Genomic DNA, 23698 nt, shown 5'->3' with positions numbered 1-23698 from the left:
TATATATATATATATTAAATCGACTTATATTATTACAATTTTACCCCATCCATGGCTTAAAATTGAGTCCTTGGCATCTGTTGTCGTGACATTACGGTGGTTGATTCAACCTCGGTACTGCGTCTCGACCTCAGCTTGTGTGCCTCCTCTTTATGAGCGAGGGAGGAATCTTATGTTAACCATTTGAAAGACGATGTTCTCGATGCGACCCCAGGTCAGGCGAGACTACCCGCTGAGTTTAAGCATATCACTTACAAAGATCCCCTTAGTAATGGGGAACGAACCGAGAAAAGCGAGTATTTAGAGGTCTTAGTTAGTAATCCAATTTATCTTCATTCCTGACAACAAAGCTTACTTTTCTTATTTAAAATTTGTAATATTATTTTAATTTTAAAAAATAAGTCATATGATTTATTATTTTAATCAATTAAACTATATGAAGTATATTTAAAAAATTAAAAAAAAAAAAGGCTTTTAGCTAAATTTAGGGCTTTAAAATGTACCAAAGTTTGTAGTCATTCATCACACAAACCTATGCAAAATACAAAAGGTCAAGCTCCTCATAATTTTCCCTCCAATTCTCTCTTAATGTATTATATTTACTAATATGCCAACATTTACACTTTATAAAATTTTATATTTATGAACCTCATTTCACCATTAATTTTGTATAATCAAACAATTATATTTTATTCAACAATATAATCATCATAGTTCATAGCTTAACTCGTAAGACGTATCCTCCTAATCGAGATGAGGCTAACTTGAGCATAACTCAACTCGTTAAAACATTTTCTTTCGATCGAGATTACCCACACAGGTTGAACTAAAAAGAAAATATTACTCGAAGTTTGGTCAGAAAATGTCATATGAATGAACGCAGCATACATACCAGAAGTTTGGTGTTGCTATTTAACAAGAAACCAGCCCCAGGCGCCTGTCCACTGTCTGTACATATTGAAGAAGCAGCAGCTGAAAATTGAAGATAAGGGATCCTTTTAACGCCTATTCTGTACAAAGATGAGAAGTTTTTAACGCCTATTCTTTTTATTCGGCATGGGAACAAACATACAAATTTCAGTTTATAGACCATCTAGACACCAGAGTAAGAGATCATTCCAAGAACCAGAGTCTTCTATAGATTTCGACATTTTAGGTAGGTCGAGACATATTTTGATCAGTTCTACTGTCATTGGAGTTTGTCTGAGTTCTAACATCGACATCAGAATTGTCCTCTTCGCTCTCACGAGCATCGCTAGATAGTTCGAGAATAGCGCCAATGTCCTCTGAGCTTTCTGAACCTTCATCATTAGCAATAATAAAGGTTGTAGAACCTTCCTCTAACATTATTTCTGTCACTATCCTCGACCTCATAGTTGAAAACATTGTAGGAAGTACAAGCTTAAACTTGTGCTCTGGTCTATGTTGTTGGTTGAACCGACCGGGACGCTTCGAACGTGTATTATAGCATTCGCCACAGAGGTCAAAACCTACTTCCTCGAAACAATCCTCGCACTTGTATCTATCACCAATGATGGGATACATCTGCAGTGTACAATAAGAGAGTACTATCACTAACCAAATGATTTCTTTCTTGAATAAATATCCTTATTTGTACTCAATAAGATACCATAAACTTACTCTTATACATAGCATCGGCCACAAACCAAAGAGTTTGTTATAATGAGATGGAGTGGGATGAAATGAACGAAGACAGTTTTTAGTAAGTTTAGGCTTGAGTTTGAGTGTTCAAGAAGAGGGAGGTTCCACGTGCGTTGAATACTTGAAGTTATATTGCAGTTTTTCTATCTTTTATGTTTCAATATTATTCTAACTCGCTGTTTGGTTATATCTTTTATAGTTCAGCAACAAAGATCTCAAATAGTATGAGAGGAATGATAAAAATAAAAGGAAATTACCCCACACGAATCGCATCCAACAGCAGGATGCACTTTAGAAGCAACTTCGTCCCATCTTGGTAGACCCTGTCCCTTCTTACCCCCTTCTTCACTGGAACCTGGAAGCAAATAATAAACTTAAAATAAAGCAAACTGATATTATACAGACTAATTTTGTATTAATGAGAATACCTTGATGAATCATTTTCAATATTGTAGAGCAACAATATGCCATCAAGCATTAGAAGTACATTTCTACACTGATCCGAAGGATTGAAGAAGAACAAGATTGTAAATTACACCATCATTTTCTATCCCTATATGTGTACAAAGTTTTGTTTTCCTGATCATATAGACAGGTAAACATTGAAATAAAGAAAATTGCATCACTTCAATGATCATATAGACATACCGGAAATTTTAGATGGTCTATCTATTCCAGCTCTTACGACAGTCCATGTTAAGGCATAGTATGCATTGGATAAGGCATCCTACTCAAACAATTCACAAAGCAATTTTCCTACAAGCTCGAACACATATATAGTTTGGACAACTAAACTACCTTCATTCAGCACAAGTTGAGCATGAACGCAAGTGCGAAAAATACATGAACTAGAAATGAAGAAACAAAAAAGAGAAGTAGCATGAAATGAAAAGCACGCACTACAAGCACAACAAATGGACTAATCTAAGATCACAAATGCTATAATATTGAAGCTGATAAATTAAGCAAGTGTAAATAAACGTACAGGAAGTTGGACTCTCATGCTTGAAAGTTTCGGCTAGTTTAAGCTGAACTGAGTCACTTCGAAGCTTATATTCTTCAGGAAGTTGTTCCTTCAAAAACTGATCAAGCTCCAAACAGACATTTGGAAATCCCCTTGGTTGCAAAGACTGGCAAACTTGACACTCAAGTGTCTCAACTCGCAAGTTGATACAACTCTCACAAAATGCTGTAAACATAAAAATAAGTTCTATTGCAACCTTTCTGGCATTGAAGTCAAGATATTTTGGGAATGGTATTAAATTTGAAATACCCCTGATATTTTAAATATTACTTTTAGTATATAATTGAGGATAGAAAAAAATGCAGGCCCACAAGGGGATGAAAAGAGATTATATATACCATGACCACAGTTAAGAACCACTGGACGGAGGAGCAATTGGGTGCATGCTCGACAAAGCACATCGGCAACTGTAACCGTCTCCTGGTTTTGAGTATTTTGACCGTGAAGATCTCCAAGAGAATTGAGGATTTCAACCGAAGCAGATCGAACAACTTCAGAATTTTCTTCTAATATTAATTCAGCAACAACGTTGTCATTTTTTGTATTTGCATTCATCTCACCATTAGCAGAATCTTCTAGGTGTTCAATCTTTTCACCAGCTCGGGAGCCACATGCAAGGGAATCATATTGTGGAGAGAACAGGCCAAGTTTCCTTTCCTCTTCTGAAAATGGAATAATTTAAATGAATAAAACAGTAAAAAGAGAATGGTACAGAAGAGAACTAAAAGATAAAAATATCTCTGCCCAAAAACTAGAAAAATCAGCCATGAACCATTATTCATTTGCATTAAGGAAATTATATTTGCACGAATATAGTTCCACTTATTAAATAATATATATGAGATTCACTTGAATTTCAACATAAACATCAAATGCATAAAGTAATGAATCATTTGTGTTTTAAATTATTTTTTTCAATATGGAACATAATAAATGTTGAAGGAATGACCAATATTTGTGTAATTCCTAACCTTAAGCTGAGAGATATTTGTGTAATCCCACTAAATAGGGGAAGTAGTTGACCTCTCAAATGTATTTGTACACCTAACATCTAGGGATTTATTTATATTTGTGTTTTTCCATATGAGATTTCATTCATCGCATTTACGCCATGGATAGAAATGCTGCTCAAATCTATGAATGAAGATCATGACCAAAGCCATGAAGCAAGAAGGAAAATTTGTCATTGAATATGTCAATATCTTACAAACATTGTGGCCAGAACTCAATTATTATAGGATATTCGAGATGAATTGTACTACATATATCTTAATTCTGAAGAAATTTATCGAAACAGATCATGTCTATGAATTTTTACCAGGTCTCTACTTAATTCTGAAGAAATTTATTGAAAGCAGATCGTGTCTATGATTTTTTACCAGGTCTCAACAACGAGTTCGACCAAGTATGTCTACAAATCATCAAAAGAGAGAAAACATCCTCCCTAAAAGAAACAATTTCCCTTATTCAAACATAAGAGAGCTGATGGAGCCTTATGCTTGACAAACAATCCAATTTTATATGGCATCGGCCTTTGCTGTAGAGAAAGATAGAAACAACAGAAAAGAAAACCAATGGAGAGTAACAAAGAAATGTGTACTTGTTGCAAAAAACTGCGACACACGAAGAAGAGTTATTAGAAGTTGAACGAAAAGCCTCCCAGTTGTGAATGGAGAAATCGGAGAAGCTCACAAAATCATGGTTTAGGAAACAAGGGAGAAATGTTGAACGCACGAGCATACATGGTAGAGGAGTCCAAATCAAAAACAAAACAACCAATTGTGGAGACTAGTGGATTCAATGATGAAGAAATTGAGAGATTGAAAGTGTTCTTGGACACCCCTCGACAAACCATCAAGTTCCAGTGCATTGACAATCTTAAGTAAGTTTTCATTCACTTTTTGTATAAACCCTTCAGAGATAAGTTAGGTTAACTCTTGGACTATAGACTTTTGTGCAATTGATCATACGACTAAAACATATAAATCATTCTCAAGTAGTCGAAAAATTATATTGGCAAATCATGGCTGTTTGTTTTTAACAGCCATGATTGCAGCTATTGAAGATATTATTACACAGTGATAACAGCAGAAAATAGAAAGCTCACCTAGTGTTTGATTTTGCCTTCTCTTATACGCCATAGGGTACATCTTCAGGATCAATAGGTGAAGCATCTCACAGATGGTTGGAAAGTGATAATATGGACGCCTACAAATTGGACAGTGGGACTCACGAAAACCATTCATGGATTTGTGCACACACCAAAAACATGAAATATGACCACAAGCTGAAATAGAAGAAACCAAAAATTAACAAACAGATGGCAACTCTCAAAAAAGGAAAATTATGGCAAGCATTTAATTATACTCACAGAGCACTATTGGCTTGTAGAGAAGATCCCTGCAATTCACAACCAACTTAAATCAGCCACACATGTAAGAAGAAACTTATAAAAACAAATAGTAGTAACAACAAAGGATAGACTGCATCTTTTTTTCCTCTGATCGTTTGCTTCTTGTTGGGATAGATTGCTTATATGCTTCAATCTTTTCTAGGCTTGGCCAAAAAATTGAAAATACTTTTTGGGTTGGTTCAATCTTTGCTGGGCTTGGCCTAAGGGACTAGAAGAGCTCCCAACCTATTAAAGAGGGTTGGTAATCTCTCGTCTTCCTCACTATTGACCTCTAGACAAAATGCATAAAAATGAAAAGGCAACGACTAGTGCATTTCGTCCAATTATGCAAGATATCAACCCACCTGGGTAGCTTTTGGGCCAAAGGAGGAAAGGCTTCCCAAACTGGAACTTTTTGTATGCACGATTTTATAGAGAAGAATAGCCTTCGTATGAAAACCTTCAGGAACTATATATCTTAACCATGTAACTCTATATCTTAACCATGACATATGGGTTTATAGCGGGTCCCCAACCCAAACCAATAAATAGCCATCGGTTCTGGAATACGCAAGGCAGTAAGATGGCGAGATGAGGCCATCTCACCGGAAATCGGTTCTTTACCATTTACGTTGGCCAAGTTCAGTCCTCCAGCCATTAAAAACGACTACCAATTCAAATCACAAAAAACTAGGGCAAATTCCGGGACGCCATTGACAATAACTGATTATTCTAATTCCTAATCTCATCTATAGAACATCTCAACAATGCAGGGCACGCACATGCATATCTGCAAACATGAAGCACCGATAGAACAAAAACAAAATTCCTAATCCTTAGAATAGGAAACTCCATGCCAAACAAATTGAAATAAAGCAACAAGTATTAAACAATAGCAATCAGAAATGATTCCAACATATTTAAATCCCCCTAAAACAAAAGACAGAGAGAGATATTTACAGAGAGATAGAGGAATAGAACTCACAAGCAGACACAGCAGAGGAAAGCGTGAGGAATGTCGTCGGAGTCCACATCGTCAAGCATCTTAGAATCAGCCATTGACAAGGTTCTGGAGAAGGGGAGAGAGACGAATCTTCTGAAAAACTGGGGAAAAAATCGGAGGAGAGAAAAGATAGGGCGGCGAACAGATAGAAACATGAAAATGGGGGATTTGTGATTCACGGAATAGAATCAAATAGCAGGCTGTAATTGCACTGTTCGATTACCAACCAAAATCAAAAATCAAAATCAAAATCAAAAATCAAAATCAAAATCAAAAATCAAAATAATTGTCGATCCTTCGTTACCATTTTTTAAGATAGATGACGAGATGTGAAGCCAACGCCTTATAGTTATGCTAACGGCAATTATTAATTAATAATAATATCATAATTAAGATTTTATTTTTTAAATTAAGACAAACAAAAAAAAATATATATATATATATATATCTTTCGGCGTTTTAAAGTGCTCAAAATATCAAGGTGTCTATTTTTATGGAAATGTCTTACGCCCATGGTATTATTAGAATATTATAAATATATAAAATTCATTAAAAAAAATATTTAATTTCATCTTTTTAAATAATAAAAAATTATGGTTTATATTTTTATTACATACCATAAATTTTTTATAATATAATGAAAATGTCAACTTTTAAATCCATAAACGCATAAAAATATGACATAGATAAAAGTTTAAAAATCTCGAGTCCAATAGTTGAAATGGACAAAGTGTTTTATTTCTAAAAAATGAACATGGATGATGAAAGTCTATCCATTAATTTAGAGAATGATCATGGATTTATAAACAAAGAACATTCTCTTCGTTGGTATGAGACTTTTTTGGGAAAGCCCAAAGCAAACCATGAGAGCTTATGCTCAAAGTAGACAATTTCATACTATTGTGGAGAGACGTGTTCGTCTAACAGACCGAAGTGATGAACCCTATGAAATTCTCGATTTTAAGAAAATACTAGATTTATAAAATAAGTATTAAAAATTATGTTTATTTATTATTATTATTATTATTTTGGAAAAAAAAAAACAAGGAAACTCACGTGTAAAAAAGATCATAAATTTTATCTCTAAAAAATTAAAAATTCGTCAAATGGATTTTTAAAAATTAAATAATCATATGAAATTTAAAATTTTAATTTTAATAGCATTACTTGGATAATTATTTTCCTTTAGGCAGCAAAATTGTTTAACACATTTCTTATATGAATTAAATAATCAAGCTTTTTTTTTTTTTTTTGTAACATAGAAAACTAAAAATGGAATTATTATCGAAATGATCTAAATCTTTATCTCCAGAAACTGGTATCAGACTAAGAAAGTTTGTTTTACAACTACCAGTAACAGAATGATATGGATTCTCGTATGGTTTTGAATGCTGTTGGGTCATCTTAAAACCCACACAAAAGTAATACACCTCGTATCCATCCGTAAACGTTTCAATTGAAAATGAATGAAAATGTGCACTAGATTAGCTAGCTAGCCCTGTGATAAGGCCGCAGCATGCCCATACTTCTGCATCACTCTCTTTGTTGCCAATGCTGCCGCTTCGCTCGCACGCAGAGTCCCCGTTGCCATGATCGCTGCAAATTCTCGGCCAATTTCTTCCTGCACCTTGCTACGAGCATCCCCAAGTGGGTCAGCACTCCCATTTGCTTTTGATTTCTGTGGCTCTGCACCCATTGTCTTCTCAAGTGGCTTGGCAACAGATGATGATCTACTGTTATTTGACCCCGACCCCAGCGGTGATGATCTAGGGACGTTGGCTGTTGGAACTGACCGACCTACTGAAGTAGGATTGAACTGCGGGGCCATTGGAACTGCGCCTGCCTTCAATGTATTTTCCAGGTTCTGAATCATAGGCACTGGACGAGAAATGATATTTGTTAAGCGAACACGAACACCAATAAGAGATCAAAGCATGGTTACTTAAAATTACTTACATATGAGGGCGCCCATGGGACTGCTCATAACTATGTTGGGGAGGTCAAGAATGTAATCAGGAATGGTAGCACCAACTAAAAATTGTGCAACTTCATTACTGAAGTTGTTGCAGTTGTGTGAGAGTAGACTATAGGTTTCGGCTGTGTACCGAGGACTAATTTCCTGCAAGTACGTCTCAAAAATGTCCTTCGGAACGTGGGTCGTTCCTAAATCTATCGTCCGAATCGGTTTTCCATACGGGGTTCTTCCAGCAGGATCATGTTGAATACCTCCACCAAAATAATATTCATTGCCATACACAACAACTCCTGTGTGCCTGCCAAAAGAATAGGAAATAATTTTCTACCTAAGTTTCTATCAATTATCAAATGAAGATCATGAAGAAATAAAGTGCCAGAGCCTAAACTATGTTACTAGCATGCATTAGTAGAAGTTCAATGGAGCCAACCATAGACAACTCAACAAAGTTTTAAGTTTTTCAAAAAAACTAGTTGCCGATCCAGAACTTCAAGCACTGCACAAAAACGTGAAGGTTTCAAGAAGCGAAGTTGAAAATTGTGCTTGTTTCCGGCAACTAAATGTAATGGGATCAGGTAGCTGTCTTATAAGAATAGTCGAGATTCGTGCAAGCTAGCTCAGAAACGCACAAATATTAAAAAAAAAATTGAAAACATGAAGGTTTCAAGAAGCAAAGTTGAAAATTGTGCTTGTTTCCAGCAACTAAATGTAATGGGATCAAGTAGTTGTCTTACAGAATAGTCGAGCCGTGCAAGCTAGCTCAGAAACGCACAAATATTAAAAAAAAATTTGAAAATGTGAAGATTTCAAGAATCAAAGTTGAAAATTGTGCTTCTTTCCGGCAACTAAATGTAATGGGATCAGGTAATTGTCGTATGAAAATAGTCGGTATTGGCGCAAACTAGCTCACAAACTCACGAATATCATAAAAAAAATTGTTTGTTCCCTTGCGAGTTCTTTATGGACTCAACCGTTCTCGAAGAAAAGTTCGAACTCTTAGCCAAATTCCAAGAACAAGTGTGTATGAACTACTATTTAGTTCTTTAAATTTGACTAGCTAACAAAACAAATAACATAAAAGCGAAAAACCAGATGCTTATCAAACCATCATTAGCATTCAAGGTATCAGGCTATCCCTTTCTAATGAACAGGGCGTAATGACTTACCATATGGCCTCGATGGGTCTCCCAAGGAAGGCAGTGGACAGCTGCCGCGCTAGACCTTGGCTCAAGTCATAAACATTCAAAGTGACTTTCTGACCCTCCTGAAATAGACCCATAATCAGCTTCCAAACAACACAAGCCACAAATTGAAATGAATTAAAGGTGTTAGTCTTCACTACCTCAGCCATAACTCCAGCGTTTAATCAACAGTTATTCTTATTATCTTCAATTGCTCAAGGAAGCAAAATCAGCAGGAATAAGAGACGGATAACCTACGCAAATCACCAACGCATCAAGATATATTTCTCCCAACATTATCAAGAGAACCGGAAACTCAAAATTATCGTTAACGTCATATGCTTCTTCCAATTCAAAATATAGGGCAAATACAAGAAAAGATCTGCATTATGATCCATTGAATAATTATGCGTTCTAGAGAATTCCATGGCTGAAAAAAGCCCCAACTCCGATTCAAATTCAAAAAATCCCAAATGAAGGGAAAATTAGAAACAATTGTAAAAGATCCACCAAAAATATTCCGAATCAAAAGATGAAATGCGAAAAAAGAAGAACAAAATTGATCGAAAAGCGAGAGAAAGACGAACCTGAGAAGCAAGGTCGCGGAAGAGAGGCGCGCGATGTCTTGGCTAAAAAATGCAAAACGTAAGAATGATTTGTTCGGTAGAACTTGGAAGCGCATATATTATTGGAAAAGTCGACTGGACCATTGGAATTGTCTACGACTTTCTAGAATCTACCATTCCACCGTTCTTTCTTTCCTTGAAAGGCAAGCGTTTGAAAAGTCAACATTTATTAAAAAACTAAAAAACTAAATATTATACTAATTTTACGTTTGAAAAGTCAATACCAATTGATTTTATACTAATTTTACGTTGACTTTAAAATAAAATAAAAAATAAAAAACTAAATATTCTTGAATTATTAAAAATATATATATCTTTAAATTTTATTATCTATATATATAAGTCTTAATTAGTGCTCGTTTTTGTTTAAAATGAGCTATATATATAATCTTATATGAAACGAGCGTTGACCGTCTTTGTCTAAAGAATCTCTATGTTGTGAGAATTTTTTGCGACTCTTTTCTAGATAATCTTAATTCTTAATCTCGTTACACCTTCGACCCCTTTTTGTTTTATTTCTTTAACATCATAAGAATCGCAAAAAGAACGGTAAAACTCAATTGGTGAGCTCGGAAATAAACATGAATCAGTTATCGAGGTGTTTTAAGAAGTCATCTCGAACTTTATTTTAGAAGAATCTATTCGACAAGATCATTACAACTCGACGTGAAATTATTTCTGTCTCTCACATTGAATGAGAGTCGTCTTGGTAGGATCAATCTCGACTATCAATTACTATAAAATTGGGCCCTTGAAAAGTTCTCGAGGAGTAATGGTTCATCAACCGAAACGTAACTTCATTAGCTAAAATAATTATAATCTCGATCGAAAGGTCAGAGCTTTGAATTCTTAATCCTACAATTACCCTACCCCGCTTTTACCGTTTTTGTATCTCATCGTCACATTGGGGAGAATCCAATACTATACATGTAAAATCAACACCACACTGTGCATATCTGTTCTTAACAAATTTACAAGGAAGAACAACTTCCCCGGCGCGAGGCGGCGGCATTTTGCTTGGAGGAGGAACCCCATTCGATGGCTTCGGCGACTGCTCGCTGGCGTGCCTCGGCTATTTCCTCGTCGTTGGATTTTGATTGGTTGATCAAATTTTGATCAGATACTACCGATGAAGGATCATCGATCGACGACAACGACAAAGACGACGAGTGCGTGGCTTCTGCACCCAAGAAGCTAAGAGCTGTGACGACATCGCTGATCAATGGTCGCACCGTCGCTTCCTCGTGGAGGCACATTGCAGCCACCGCGACGGCTTGGTTTAGAGATTTCACAGGGAAGTCCCTACCCAAAAGAGGATCGGCCAGGTCCATGAATTTAGTTGGTTCCTTGAATATTGGGCATGCCTGCATGCATGAAAATGAAATATGTTCGTTTATGTTGTTGGATGGTCCACATCTGCTAATTTCAGGGAATTGTCGAGTTTATAATCAAATAATACTATCTCTGTTGGTATGAGGCTTCTTGGGAAGCCCAAACCAAAGCTACGAGAGCTTATGCTCAAAGTGGGCAATATCATACCATTGTGGAGAGTCGTGTTCATTTAACATATGTAATGTTTTTTTTTAATCATGTCGATTCAATGGCTTACCCAAGCGACCAGGTTTTGCTGGTTAGCTGGACGAGTGTCGTCGATGACTCTCTTGCCGGTGATGAGTTCCAACAAGACGACGCCAAAGCTGTAGACATCTGATTTGAGAGTGAGCTGGCCTGTTCTTTGATACTCGGGAGCACAATATCCATAGGTTCCCATAACCCTGGAGGAAACATGGGACTTGTCCCCGACAGGCCCAAGCTTTGCGAGCCCGAAATCCGACAGCTTTGCATTGAAATCATTGTCCAGTAGAATGTTTGATGCTTTCAAATCTCTATATATCACAGGTGGGTTGGCTTTGTCGTGCAAGTACTCTAGCCCTTTTGCTGCTCCCAATGCTACTTTCATTCTTGTTGCCCAATCTAATGCCTTCCTATCCGCTGGAAGGTCTATGCCAAATCATTAAACACAGCTCGAGTCATTTGTTTGAAACGATAATGGAAGATCAATGTAACAGTTCAAGCCGACTGCTAACAGATATTATCCGCTTTAACCCGTTATGGTTTTAAAACGTGTCTGTTAGGAAAAGGTTTACACACTCTTATAAGAAATGTTTCGTTTCCTTCCCCAACCGACGTGGGATCTCACAATCCACCCTCTTGGGGGCCAGCATCCTTGTTAGCACGTCACTCAGTGACTGTCTCTGATACCATTTATAATAGCCCAAGCCTACCGCTAGAGAGATATTATCCACTTTGGCTCGTTACGTACCGCCGTCAGTCTCATGGTTGTAAAACGCGTCTAATAAGGAGAGGTTTCAACACCTTTAAAAGAAATGCTTTGTTCCCCTTTTCAACTGATGTGAGATCTCACAATCTACCCCATTGGGCCCAGTGTCCTCACTGGTACACCGCATCGTGACTGGCTCTGATACCATTTATAACAGCCCAAGCCCACCGCTAGCAAATATTGTCAACCTCATAGTTTTAAAAATGCAACTACGAGGGACAGGTTTCCACACCCTTATAAGGAATGTTTCGTTCCCTTCTCCTCCAACCATGTGGGATCTAACAATCCACCATTTTGGGGGCTAGCGTCCTCGTTGGGACGCCACCTAGCGACTGTCTCCGATAACATTTGTAAGAGCCCAAGCCTACTACTAGAAGATATTGTCCACTTTGGCTCGTTACTTATCGTTGTCAGTCTCATGGTTGTAAAACGTGTCTAATAGGGAGAGGTTTCCACACCTTTATAAGTAAATGCTTTGTTCCTCTCTTCGACCAAGGTGGGATCTCACAATCCACCCCATTGGGGCCAGCGTCCTCACTAGACACACCGCCCCATGACTGGCTCTGATATCATTTGTAACAGCAGAAGCTTATCGCTAGCAAATATTATCAACCTCACAGTTTTAAAACACATCTACGAGGGAGAGGTCTCTACACCCTTATAAGGAATGTTTCGCTGCTCCGCTGCTCTCTCCAACCAACGTGAGATCTCACCATTAAACACAGCTAAGTATGAAAGGTTAGGTTTTATATATGTTTATTACCAAGTAGATGATCCTCTAGAGATCCCAAAGGCATATACTCATAGACCAAGAGTCTTTGATCACCATCTGCACAATACCCAATGAGATTGACAAGGTTCTTATGGTGTAAAAGGCTTAGCATCAAAACCTCCACAAGGAACTCTCTATTCCCTTGCAGTCCATTCCTATCAAGCTGCTTCACTGCTACAACCTGTGACATGCCAAAACTACACTCTCTTATACTCATCTATAACGCGTCGTCTTAAAGATAAACAAAATGATTATCAAACGAGGAAAACGGGAGACGGGACGATGAATATGGTACCTGGGAAATTTTGTCGAGTTTGCCCTTGTAAACTCTCCCGAACCCGCCCTCTCCGATCAGACACTCTTCGCGGAAATTCTTCGTGGCAGTGGCCAGCTCTCTGAACGTGAAGGTTTTTGCTGCAATGTTGTTCTTTCCTCCAATCTCATTTTCTTTCTCTGCTTCATTTTGCACTTGGTTTCCTTTTGTATTTTCTGTACATATATGTAAACTTAGTCATTTTTAGAAGCTCAATGAATGTAAGATCTCGGGAGAGGTTTCCACACCCTTATAAGGAATGCTTCGTTATCCTCTCCAACTGATGTAAGATCTCACAATCCACCTCCTTAGGGGCTATTAGGAATCACGACTCTCAACAATGGTATGATATTGTCCACTTCGAGCATAAGCTCTCGTGGCTTTGCTTTGTGCTTCCTCAAAAAGCCTCGTACCAATGGAGATATATTCCTTTAGTTATAAACCCACGATTATTCCCTAAATTAGCCAATGTGGGACTCGCTCCCCATAATCCTCAACAGGGGCCAGCGTCCTCGTTGGCACACAGCCCAGTGTCTAGCTCTGATACCATTTGCAACAACCCAAGCCTACCTCTAGCTCTAATACCATTCACACGCTTATTAGAAATGTTTCATTTCTCCCTCCAGCCAATGTGGGATCTTACATAATATGACCTCTAATCGTTCCTATGTCATGGGAAGATAATGGGGTTGGGTTTAGGACGTGTCTTTCCATCTCGGTCAAGAATTCCAATTACAATCATTACCCTATTTCCACAAATGGGGTTGGGTCGGGACGCCTTTTCCATCTGTATCCTTAACGAGATTCTCAATCTCTATTACTCTATTCCTATCCAATTTCCATGAACGGAATCGAATTGGGAAGCCTTCTCCATCCTCATCCTCATCGAGACTTTCAATCTGTATCACAACCCGATTTACAAATTTCAAAATTAACAAGAGAATTCAAAAGAAGAAATAAAAATGACCTGAAGGAGGAGAAGGATGATGTTGTTGTTGTGGTTTAAGGCTGCGAGAATGCAACGAACCAGATTGTTTCCTTCTACAATTCTTTCTTCTTTTGGGTGCTTTCCCGTGAGATGAAAAACATGAAAAGCAACCCATTATCGTAATAATCTTCCTCCCACAATCTCCAAAAACCATAAAAACATCATCTTTTTAAACCCCTTGTGGGTATCAACATCAAACCAAATGGCCCCTACAACCAATGGATGAACTGCAAATTGCAGGCTCTGCAAGGGACACAGATACCCAGAACGAGGCTTGAACGAGGAAGTTAAGGAGAGAAGGGCTAAGAAGGAGGAAAAATAATTTATAATTTTTGTTCTTTTGGTGTTTCCACGAAGGTTGGAGGAAACAAGAGTTAAAAAAAGACACCAAATGATTGCCATAAAACAACTCATACTCCGACGTGTGAGCCATTTTAGGGTCATGTTCCCGTTTTGTTTGACTATCATACTTATTTTAGTTTCATTTCGTTCATTTTAACCCTTATCGTTTAGATCGTTTGAAAGATCATTCTTTCTGTCAATTAGTTGAACTATAGTTTAAATCTTATAACTTTTGTACTTCTCGTTCTTTTTATTATCCAAAGATTTAATTTCAAGGTTTTTATCGAGATGTAATACCCTACCCTAATGCAAGATAGACAGATAACATGACCATACGTTAATATTACGAGTATCATAATAATTCTTAAGGTAATAGCGTGACATCTATTATTCAAACATTATTAAATTTAAGATTATATTAAATTTATGTGATGTATGGCTACGTAATGCATTTAGTCGAGGTGTTTTTTTTATTTATTTATAATATAAAGAGCATGGGGTTCCACGTTTTGTGGAGGTCAACGTTTGGCATGCGTTGACCGACGGTGATTCAACAAGCATGTCTTATTGTCTTTGATTTGCAACGTTGGCAACCCGATTTTTTAAAATTATTTAAGAATTAAATTTTAATTTCTAGAAATTAAGTCGATAATTTATTATTTTTTTTAATAAAAATTATATTAAAAAATAAAAAATTAAAAAAAAATTATCCAATGATTTTTTGTCAAAATAAATAAATTTTTTTGCGAGAGTAGGGAATGAAATAGGTGGCCGAGATGAGAATAAAGATAAAGATAAGGAAGTCTCATCTCCGTCCCCGCCCTGCCTTATGGATGTCTCTAGACATATTGCTGAACTAAAAAAAATACCCGTAAACTATAGTCGATACTGTAATTGAACCGTGTACAACCCGAGTCCAATTTTTTTTTAACTAAATAACCCTCGAACTAATACAAATATAAAAATTAGGCACTCGAAGTTTTAATTATAAAAAATAAACCCCAAACCTAGAATATAATGATAAAAAGTGCCCTCAAAATTTGAAAAATTAAACCAAAAATGAGTTTGGTATCATATTTCATATCAACTTTATTGGAAAATGTGTTTGAGAAAAGAAGACAAAAACAAAAGGGTCCTCTCTCTCTCTCTCTCTCTCTCTCTCTCTCTCTCTGCTCTGTCTCAGTGCTGCTTTACATTAATCTTTACAAAACTTGTCACATTTTATATTAATCTTTCGTATATTATATGCTTTTATTTGTTTAATGGTTCTTAGATATGTATAATATATGATTTAATCTCTAAGATATGATGAGTTTAATCCAAAGTATCATCACGAATATATGCAAGAAATAAAGGGCTATTACATACACATAAAATGAAAAAAACCAAACAAATAAACAACCTAAAACGACCAAACCTCTGCAAACGTTTGTAACTTTCTGTTGTGTCTTTAGTTGGATATAGGGTTTGGACCACTTGGAACTTCATGGGCTTCGGCTCCGAGCTCTCCGATCGTGGCTGGGGAGTTTTGGAGTCGAGATTCAAATGGTTGGACGGCGGTGGCAGTGGAGGCGGTGGAGAGAAGACGGTGGCGGTCGGCCGCCATGGAAGGGGAGGAAGTGAGGGTTAGAAGGAGGAGGAAGGAGAAGAAGAGAGAGAGAAAGTGAGGTGATGAAGATTGTTTTTGTGTAGCAGATGCCATACAATTTAAGACAAGAAGCCACCCCCCAACACCCCTTCAATGGTTCAATCTCCATGAACCACCATCAACACCAACCTATGAAGGAAGAGAAATAGGGTTTGTAAATGTCTAAGAACCAAAAAGAACAAAAAAAAAAGTATAATATTTGGAAGATGCTTTAAATGGGGTTGCGTGAAAATACAATAATGCCCTTGTACACACCATTTTTTTTTTGTGGGGCGGATAAATATTTAGGGCAAGAATTACGTCACCGAAAAAAGATCGTTAGGGTTAACTAAGTAAAATAGTGTAGCAAAAAATGGTTATTTATCGAGTCGTTTGGTTTCAAGGCAAAAGACCTGCTATATTCACATGATGTCATTAGAAATAGTCGAGTAAAACGTAGTTTAGTCTAAAAGAGTATTGTCTGGCTCGAGAAAGAGTATAGGGCCTTTTGTAATTTTACATTTCTTTATTGTTATTTTATAGTAAAAAGGGGAGTTATACTTTGACCAACTTTAAGGAACTTTTCAATTTATTAAAGCTAAATATACTGATTTTAATTTGTTTTTCAAAAGAGTAAATTACCTTTTTGCCCATATACTTAAGAGACGATAAGAGATGGTTTATTCCATTTGGCTTCTAATAATCTCATTAAAAAAAATTGTCCATTAATTGAAGTTAAATATACCATATGGTAAGAAAAATTTTCAATGGTATTTAAATAAGAGATGAAAAGACATTTTTACCCCAAAAATGGTAGAGATATTTTTTTTACCATTTCCTGGTAAAAGCTATTGCTCCAATAACCCCCATTTTTTTAACTTCGAAAACTTTCTACTGTTGTTTTATGGGTTAAAAAAGGAAAGTTATCTTTTGACCAAGTTTTATAGATTTTTCAAATAATGGCTATTCTTTTATCTTAGGTAATTCTTAATTTACTTTTTAATATTTTAAAATCATTAATTTACCCTTAATGCATATAAATTTCTCAATTTAGCATGTCACTTTATTTATTTATTTATTTTCAAAAAATGAATTTTAATTAATTTTTATTACATTCTCAAGATTTTATTTTTTTTAAACTTTTAATTAGTTTTTAGACTCATGATTACTTGTAATAAATAAATAATATATATATATATATATATTTGTAAGTACAAATAATTAAAATGGGTAATTAGTGCTAAAGGTTAAAAATGGAGTGAGAACAAACATCGAGCCAATCAATGACTAAAAGTATTCTTACAAAAATGTTATAAATGCCTTTTCTTTTGAAATATTAATTTTTAAAATTACTTTAAATTAGTCTCTGCCCATAATTTCCATCTTTATCTTATTTATTAATTACATTTCTTGTCGTAATCTTGTCCTCGTCTCTAACCCCAACCTCACTTAATTGGATAAAATATTATTAGATTTATTAAAATATTTTTATTTTTATTTTTTTAAATAGAAATTATCTATTAAAAATTATTTGATATATATAGACGAATTTGTACATTTTAATGCTACATTTGCAAATAAATGAGAATTTTTTTGAGAATGAAAAATGAAATAAGAGGTTATATCTAGAATGTTGTTTATTTAAATTCACAAGAGACGCTTGGTAGTGGAATAGGTAGAGTTTGACCAAACCACTATAAAACTAATGTGTCATATTTTCTAGCTTATTCACACGTTTAGGGTTGCCATACCGATCCAACCGAATGAACATCCCAAATTAATCCGGGTCCTTGGGTCTAAGAGAAATCAAGGAAAAAAGGACCATAATCTAAAAGGAATTAAAATTAGTATTAGTATTATGCCCTAGATATCAAAATCACAAACGCCCAAAAGGCGGTTAGTCTCTCTCAATTGCTCTTGCTCCCCTCGCTCAGCCGCTGGCAGCAAACACCGGCTTCTCACTTCGGTGGACAAGTATGTTTTCTTCTCTTTTGGAATCTAAAGCATAAACAAAAAAAATTCAAGAACTCTTCTATTCCATAACTTCAAAGAAGATTTGAGGACCGAGAATTCTATTTGGTATCTCTCTCTCTCTCCCTTTCAGTTCAACAATTCTTTTTTTTTTTTTTGAAATTATGTTTGAGATGATTTATCTTATCCCTGGAACTGATCGGCGTTTGTTGTCTTCTCCTTTCCAGGCCATTATTGATCTCCCTGTTCGAGAACCCAGTTAACCGAATTTGATTTTTGAGCTTTACGAGACCTTAAAGGAGCAGAAATGGCTCACTCGACAACCCAGAATGCTGTTAATCTGCTTCGGCGTCTTGGAAGGTCTGGCATGGTTGACGAGGCGCTTGCTGTGTTCACTGAACTTGATCCACATAAGAAAAACACATATGTTCGTAATGTGATCATTGATTTGCTTCTGAAATCTGGGCGAGTTGATAATGCATTGAATGTGCTCGACGAAATGCTGCTTCCAGGTTCGGAGTTTCGACCCAATGATATAACTGCTGATATTGTTTTCACTAAATTGTTGAAGATAAATGGGTCGGATTGGAGAGTCAAGGAAAATGAAATTGCTGGGTTGGTAGCCAAATTTGGTAAACACCATGTTGTTCCTAATCCCATTACATTAACCCAGTTGATCTCCAAGCTTTGTAGGAGTAGAAATATAGATCTTGCATGGAGTGTTTTAGATGATTTGATGACATGGAATGGTCTTAAAGATGCTGCACCCTGCAATGCGCTCTTAACAGGTTTGGGAAAGGAGAGGGAATTTGAGAAAATGAATTTGCTAATGCGAAAGATGAAGGACATGAATGTTCAACCTAATGTTATAACTTTTGGTATTCTTATCAACCATATGTGTAAGTTCAGAATGATTGATGATGCACTAGAGGTGTTTGAGAAAATGAAGGGCGAAAAGGAGGAGGCCAAGGCCGTTGCGCCTGATGCAATCACTTACAATACATTGATTGATGGGCTCTGTAAAGTGGGTAGACAAGAAGAAGGATTGCGCTTGCTGGGAACAATGAGATCTGATGGCTGTAAACCCAATACTGTTACCTACAATTGTTTGATTGATGGGTACTGTAAGGCAGGTGCAATCGAGACAGCCCATGCGCTCTATGACGAGATGGTCAATGAACAAGTCGTGCCAAATGTAATCACCCTCAATACTTTAGTTGATGGAATGTGCAAGCATGGCAGAATAAGCAGCGCGGTCGAGTTCTTCAGGGAAATGCAGCAGAAGGGCTTGAAAGGAAATTCTGTTACTTACACGGTGTTCATCAATGCTTTTTGCAAAGTGAACAATATCGATAAGGCAATAGAATTTTTTGATGAAATGTCCAAAGCTGGATGTTTTCCTGATGCTATTGTCTATTATACTTTGATATGTGGTTTAGCCCAAGCTGGAAGGTTGGACGATGCCACCTCCGTTGCGTTGAGGATGAAAGCGGCAGGGTTTCGACTAGATCTTGTTTGCTACAATCTTCTTATCAGTGAGTTTTGTAAGAAGAACAAATTAGATGAAGCTAATGAATTGCTGGATGAAATGGAGGTGGTTGGAATCAAGCCTGACAGTGTCACATACAACACTTTGATTTCTTACTTCAGTAAAATGGGGAATTTAGAATTAGCCCTTAAATTTATGGAAAAGATGACCAAGGAGGCGTGTCTTTTACCGAGTGTCTTCACTTATGGAGCTGTGATTCATGCATATTGCTTGACCAACAATACTGATGAAGCCATGAAGCTTTTCAAGGAAATGACCGCTACATCAAAGGTTCCTCCCAACACAGTGATATACAATATATTGATAGATTCTCTATGCAAAAGAAATGAGGTCAGTTCCGCTCTTGCTCTATTTGACGATATGAACGTTAACGGGGTTAAGCCGAACACCACAACATATAATGCTATTTTGAAAGGGCTGAAGGAGAAGAAATGGTTGGAGAAAGCGTTAGAAGTTATGGATAGAATGGTGGAACAAGCATGTAATGCTGATTATATAACAATGGAGATTTTAACAGAATGGCTTTCTTCCGTGGGTGAAACTGCAAAATTGAAAAGATTTACACAGGGATACAAGGTTTCTGATTTTGCAGCCTCAAGTAGCTGAAAGGGTGAGGTGATTTGTTTTGATTAATCGACATGCTTATCGGTAAATAATCAAAACTTTCTCAAAACTTTCTCATGGCGTTGTGCCAAATATCTGAATTCTTAGCGTATTTAACGATACGACTTCGAGGGGAGGATTAGGAAAGGACCTGTTGTTCTTCTAGTTCAGCTGCATCAGGATCATATTAACAACTAGTCCTACCCTTTGTAGTGTGATTATCTCAAAAACTCGAAAAAAGGAGGTGATGGTGCTTGTCATTTGATCTATAACCAAAAATGGTGGTGCAGGACTTTTGGTTCAGTAGGAAAATCTACACGAAATACATTGGATAGACATTTATTTTTCGAGAAGTTTCTTTGCTCTCTACTTGATCAAGTACCAAAAATGTAGGCATATAAAATTGACTATAACAGTCGTTTTTAACTCGTTCCTATATTCAAAATTTCAAATAATAATGTTACCAAACGGGTAGTGTTCGATCACGTCAAGAATCTCATAAGATATCTGAAAGACGAACCTTAAGAAGGCAATAATTACTATACGACTTTGAGACTAAATAACCAACCCAACCCATCATCAGTATATAAAGGTTACATTCACTATATAAGTCTTCTATATATAACAACCAAGAGAAATTGACAAAGACACAATTAATTACTCTTCGCCACCAAGAGGAGGATCCTGGTTCGGAGCAGTTCCTGAATCAGAGCCGGGATTCGAGAGTTGTTGTTGGTTGGTCGAACTAGTCGAAGATGAAGCAACCTCGATCGTAGGCGATCTTATCGAAGAAGAAGAAGAGATCGGGCCTTGTACTTCCTTGGCATCACGTGCTGCTTTTTCCTGGGCTTTTTTGGCTCTTTCTAAAACCTCCTCCTGTACAAAGTTTGTTTCCAGTATGGATATGCCATTTTCAGCAATATTAAGCTTCATTCACTTCAATCTAGTTTCAGAGGAAATTTAAAATGTTCTTAAGAGAACAATAATGCATGCATAAGGGAGTTTTCTTTGCTTTTACTCTTCGTACTCTACTAGGTCGATTTTAATCTCAAACTTCCAATCTCATCACATCGAAACTAAATCGAAAGCTACCCACGAGCCCCTAGCCATGAATTTTAGCCTAAAAACACTCGAAATGAATAAGAAAGATGCTAGAGCCACAGCAATTTTAAGCCATGCATCATGGTTTCAATAAGTAAAAGCTTCGATCCAGGCCTAACCTACAGCTACACTCAAAAAGTTTTAGCTCACCCCTAGCAGATATTGTTCTCTTTTATGCTTTCCCTTTCGAGCTTCCCCTCAAAGTCTTTAAAACGCGTCTGCTAGGGAGAGGTTTCCACACCCTTATAAAGAATGCTTCGTTCTCCTCCCTAACCGACGTGGGATCTCACAGCTGTCTTCTTTCGCTGTCCTTTATGTTTTTGTATAATCCACAGTACAAGAGACCACAATGCGGTGTCGTTTTCTCTTTTGATATCCATTCCTCGACAACTCTCACAAGACAACCATTTAGACTCGACTAAGTTTAGTTGTCGAGATAACTCATAGGACATCGGATTTTAAGTTCATTAGTTGGTCAACCGTTTTATCATGTAAAAGGGAAAGTAAATTAAAAACAAAGTTAGGAAGTTCTATCATTAACTTTAGAGCATCTTACCTGGAAATCAAGAAATTGTTTTTGTTGTTCAGCTTGCAGCCTACCAATCCCACTCAAAACTTCTCCAATTGTTGACTCAACGCGCTCGGTTAAGGCTTCTGCTAAAGCTTTTCCTAAGAAAAAGGCATTAAGAACAGTCCTGCTGTCGCCATCACCTGCATCATACAGCTAGCTCGTTGAATGCTTGATAACAGTAACGAAACTGTAAGATCATAGAAACCAAAAAGATTATGTTTCCACTGTGATTCTACAGATTTTTCTTCTAATAAGATCAATATCATCTTCTTAAGATCATTACCATCCCAAAAATTCATTAAGCTTCCAAATCTTCACCAAAAAAAGGAAAAAAAGTGCAATATTTCCTCCTGTAGAACGTGATAAATCTCATAAATTGATCCAAATTCAGAGTACAAAAAGGATCAAGGAGAACAAATTCCTACTCTAGAAAACTAATTAGCTCTTAATAAGGGGGAAATGGATACTAATCTTATAAAATCAGGCGAACTTCATACTTAATAAAGCCATTGACAACATATCAAACAGTTTGTAGGCATGTAATGAGATGAAATCCAAAACAAGTGTTCAATCTGCAAACAAAAATCAAGAAAAACGCAGAAATGCCCTCAAATCTGAGAATCAATAGCAGATTTAAACAGATTTCACCACTAAAACCTTCGTAAAATTCGCCAATAACTAACAAAAGAGACGAAAACAAAACAAAAACAGAGTAGGCGAAGATTCAAAGTACCAGAGCTGCAACGGACTACGAATCTGGGAGACCCAATTGGTGAAATCGGTCGAAATTTGAGATTTGAAGGAGATGAAAAGTGGGTAATCTTTGGTTTAGAGTGAAGAATTGAGAAATGGGAGGGGGAAACTGAAGGTGTAACCCCACTAGTCATTTCTGGGCGACGGGAACTGAAAAATGCGTGGCGTCACTTTCTCAGCGTTTCTCGCTCGTTTTCTTGACAGCCAAACAGGAATATATAAAGAAAGATTTTGGGGCTTGGACTGTATGATGTCAGCAACCCGGAAACGCCCCCTGATTCTTGACAAGAAGGCAAGCACAACGTGGCTCACTCTGGATTGTCCAATACCAGCTTCCATGGATGGGTTGTCCGAACCCTGCCTCCAATGAGATATATATATATATAATTAAATTAGGCTAAAATTAATTAAAAGAATATTCCTAAACTAATTTTAATAATATACCTAATATTTTTTTAAATTTAAAAATTGATTTATTGCTAGTTTCGGATGGAATCAAAAACACTTTAACTTTAAATAATATATTTTTTTAAAAAAAATTAATACGGACGAAAAAGTCTATCAACATCTCATATATTACTTTTATTTTTTTAATGTTTGAAATTTTATGGGTATTTTATAGGATTATTTTTGAATTTTTTATAAAAAAATATGAAATTCCATTTATATTGACGAAAAAAAATATTGTAAGAAAACAATAATTTGTAGTTTTTGAAAATAGGTTATTTTAGAATTTATCTTTTTAAAAATTATTTTTGAAAATAAATAAGATAAAAATAAAACCAATTACCAAATGTATTTTCATGGGTTTTCTGTATTTTTATTTTTAAAAACATAAACATAAAACAAAGAACATTTATTTATTTTCTTTTTAATTTTTTTATTTTAAAAAATATATATACCA

The 23698-nt window shown here is 36.3% G+C and overlaps 5 protein-coding genes across 7 annotated transcripts; 1 reads left to right on the top strand and 4 right to left on the bottom strand.

Moving 5' to 3' along the window:
* Positions 1-870: 870 nt before the first annotated feature.
* On the bottom strand, positions 871-6375 carry LOC111461119 (E3 ubiquitin-protein ligase PRT1). Its single transcript, XM_023104606.1, has 7 exons — positions 6064-6375; positions 5058-5086; positions 4794-4973; positions 3025-3348; positions 2648-2851; positions 1920-2017; positions 871-1545 (listed from the first exon to the last, which is right to left on the bottom strand). Exons 1-7 carry the CDS (start codon positions 6234-6236, stop codon positions 1153-1155), a joined length of 1401 nt encoding a protein of 466 aa, XP_022960374.1. The 5' UTR covers positions 6237-6375; the 3' UTR covers positions 871-1152.
* A 979-nt stretch (positions 6376-7354) lies between these two features.
* Positions 7355-9934, bottom strand: LOC111461215 (desumoylating isopeptidase 1-like). The gene is made up of 5 exons (XM_023104729.1): positions 9825-9934; positions 9399-9491; positions 9223-9320; positions 8038-8354; positions 7355-7959 (listed from the first exon to the last, which is right to left on the bottom strand). Exons 2-5 carry the CDS (start codon positions 9405-9407, stop codon positions 7574-7576), a joined length of 810 nt encoding a protein of 269 aa, XP_022960497.1. The 5' UTR covers positions 9408-9491; positions 9825-9934; the 3' UTR covers positions 7355-7573.
* Positions 9935-10769: 835 nt separating this feature from the next.
* Positions 10770-14392, bottom strand: LOC111460950 (probable serine/threonine-protein kinase PBL25). The gene is made up of 5 exons (XM_023104331.1): positions 14257-14392; positions 13272-13465; positions 12968-13157; positions 11473-11864; positions 10770-11227 (listed from the first exon to the last, which is right to left on the bottom strand). The coding sequence occupies exons 1-5, from the start codon at positions 14390-14392 to the stop codon at positions 10835-10837; spliced, it is 1305 nt and encodes a 434-aa protein (XP_022960099.1). The 3' UTR covers positions 10770-10834.
* A 3724-nt stretch (positions 14393-18116) lies between these two features.
* LOC111460949 (pentatricopeptide repeat-containing protein At3g61520, mitochondrial-like) lies at positions 18117-20705 on the top strand. Of its 2 annotated transcripts, none has more exons than XM_023104330.1 (2): positions 18117-18220; positions 18445-20705. In XM_023104330.1, exon 2 carries the CDS (start codon positions 18525-18527, stop codon positions 20370-20372), a length of 1848 nt encoding a protein of 615 aa, XP_022960098.1. In that variant the 5' UTR covers positions 18117-18220; positions 18445-18524; the 3' UTR covers positions 20373-20705. The 2 variants fall into 2 exon arrangements, with proteins under 2 accessions (XP_022960098.1, XP_022960097.1); XM_023104329.1 differs by having other exon boundaries at positions 18117-18325.
* Positions 20706-20772: 67 nt separating this feature from the next.
* On the bottom strand, positions 20773-23148 carry LOC111460951 (uncharacterized protein At4g13200, chloroplastic-like). Of its 2 annotated transcripts, XR_002713509.1 has the most exons (4): positions 22775-23148; positions 22027-22181; positions 20934-21245; positions 20773-20889 (listed from the first exon to the last, which is right to left on the bottom strand). XR_002713509.1 is itself a non-coding variant. In XM_023104332.1 (3 exons), the coding sequence occupies exons 1-3, from the start codon at positions 22926-22928 to the stop codon at positions 21027-21029; spliced, it is 528 nt and encodes a 175-aa protein (XP_022960100.1). In that variant the 5' UTR covers positions 22929-23148; the 3' UTR covers positions 20789-21026. The 2 variants fall into 2 exon arrangements, 1 of the variants encoding a protein (XP_022960100.1); XM_023104332.1 differs by having other exon boundaries at positions 20789-21245.
* Positions 23149-23698: the final 550 nt, after the last annotated feature.

This window comes from Cucurbita moschata, unplaced genomic scaffold (assembly GCF_002738365.1).
Source record: "Cucurbita moschata cultivar Rifu unplaced genomic scaffold, Cmos_1.0 Cmo_Scf00024, whole genome shotgun sequence".
Classification (NCBI taxonomy): domain Eukaryota; kingdom Viridiplantae; phylum Streptophyta; class Magnoliopsida; order Cucurbitales; family Cucurbitaceae; genus Cucurbita; species Cucurbita moschata.
The sequence above is the reverse complement of the archived record's forward strand: the minus strand, read 5'-3'. Positions and strand labels throughout refer to the sequence as shown.

Coding starts and splice junctions, on each gene's coding strand:
- LOC111461215 (XM_023104729.1), bottom strand. Junction 8,355..9,222: donor AGACCCATCGAGGCCATATG/GTAAGTCATTAC, acceptor TTCTTTTGGCAG/GCACACAGGAGTTGTTGTGT. Junction 7,960..8,037: donor TCCCATGGGCGCCCTCATAT/GTAAGTAATTTT, acceptor TTTCTCGTCCAG/TGCCTATGATTCAGAACCTG.
- LOC111460950 (XM_023104331.1), bottom strand. CDS start 14,392: ATGGGTTGCTTTTCATGTTTTTCATCTCACGGGAAAGCACCCAAAAGA. Junction 13,466..14,256: donor TCATCCTTCTCCTCCTTCAG/GTCATTTTTATT, acceptor ATATATGTACAG/AAAATACAAAAGGAAACCAA. Junction 13,158..13,271: donor AACTCGACAAAATTTCCCAG/GTACCATATTCA, acceptor GGCATGTCACAG/GTTGTAGCAGTGAAGCAGCT.
- LOC111461119 (XM_023104606.1), bottom strand. CDS start 6,236: ATGTTTCTATCTGTTCGCCGCCCTATCTTTTCTCTCCTCCGATTTTTT. Junction 3,349..4,793: donor AAGGCAAAATCAAACACTAG/GTGAGCTTTCTA, acceptor TTCCATTTTCAG/AAGAGGAAAGGAAACTTGGC. Junction 2,852..3,024: donor GGTTCTTAACTGTGGTCATG/GTATATATAATC, acceptor TTATGTTTACAG/CATTTTGTGAGAGTTGTATC.
- LOC111460951 (XM_023104332.1), bottom strand. CDS start 22,928: ATGACTAGTGGGGTTACACCTTCAGTTTCCCCCTCCCATTTCTCAATT. Junction 22,182..22,774: donor CGTAGTCCGTTGCAGCTCTG/GTACTTTGAATC, acceptor TGTATGATGCAG/GTGATGGCGACAGCAGGACT. Junction 21,246..22,026: donor AACAATTTCTTGATTTCCAG/GTAAGATGCTCT, acceptor AACTTTGTACAG/GAGGAGGTTTTAGAAAGAGC.
- LOC111460949 (XM_023104330.1), top strand. CDS start 18,525: ATGGCTCACTCGACAACCCAGAATGCTGTTAATCTGCTTCGGCGTCTT.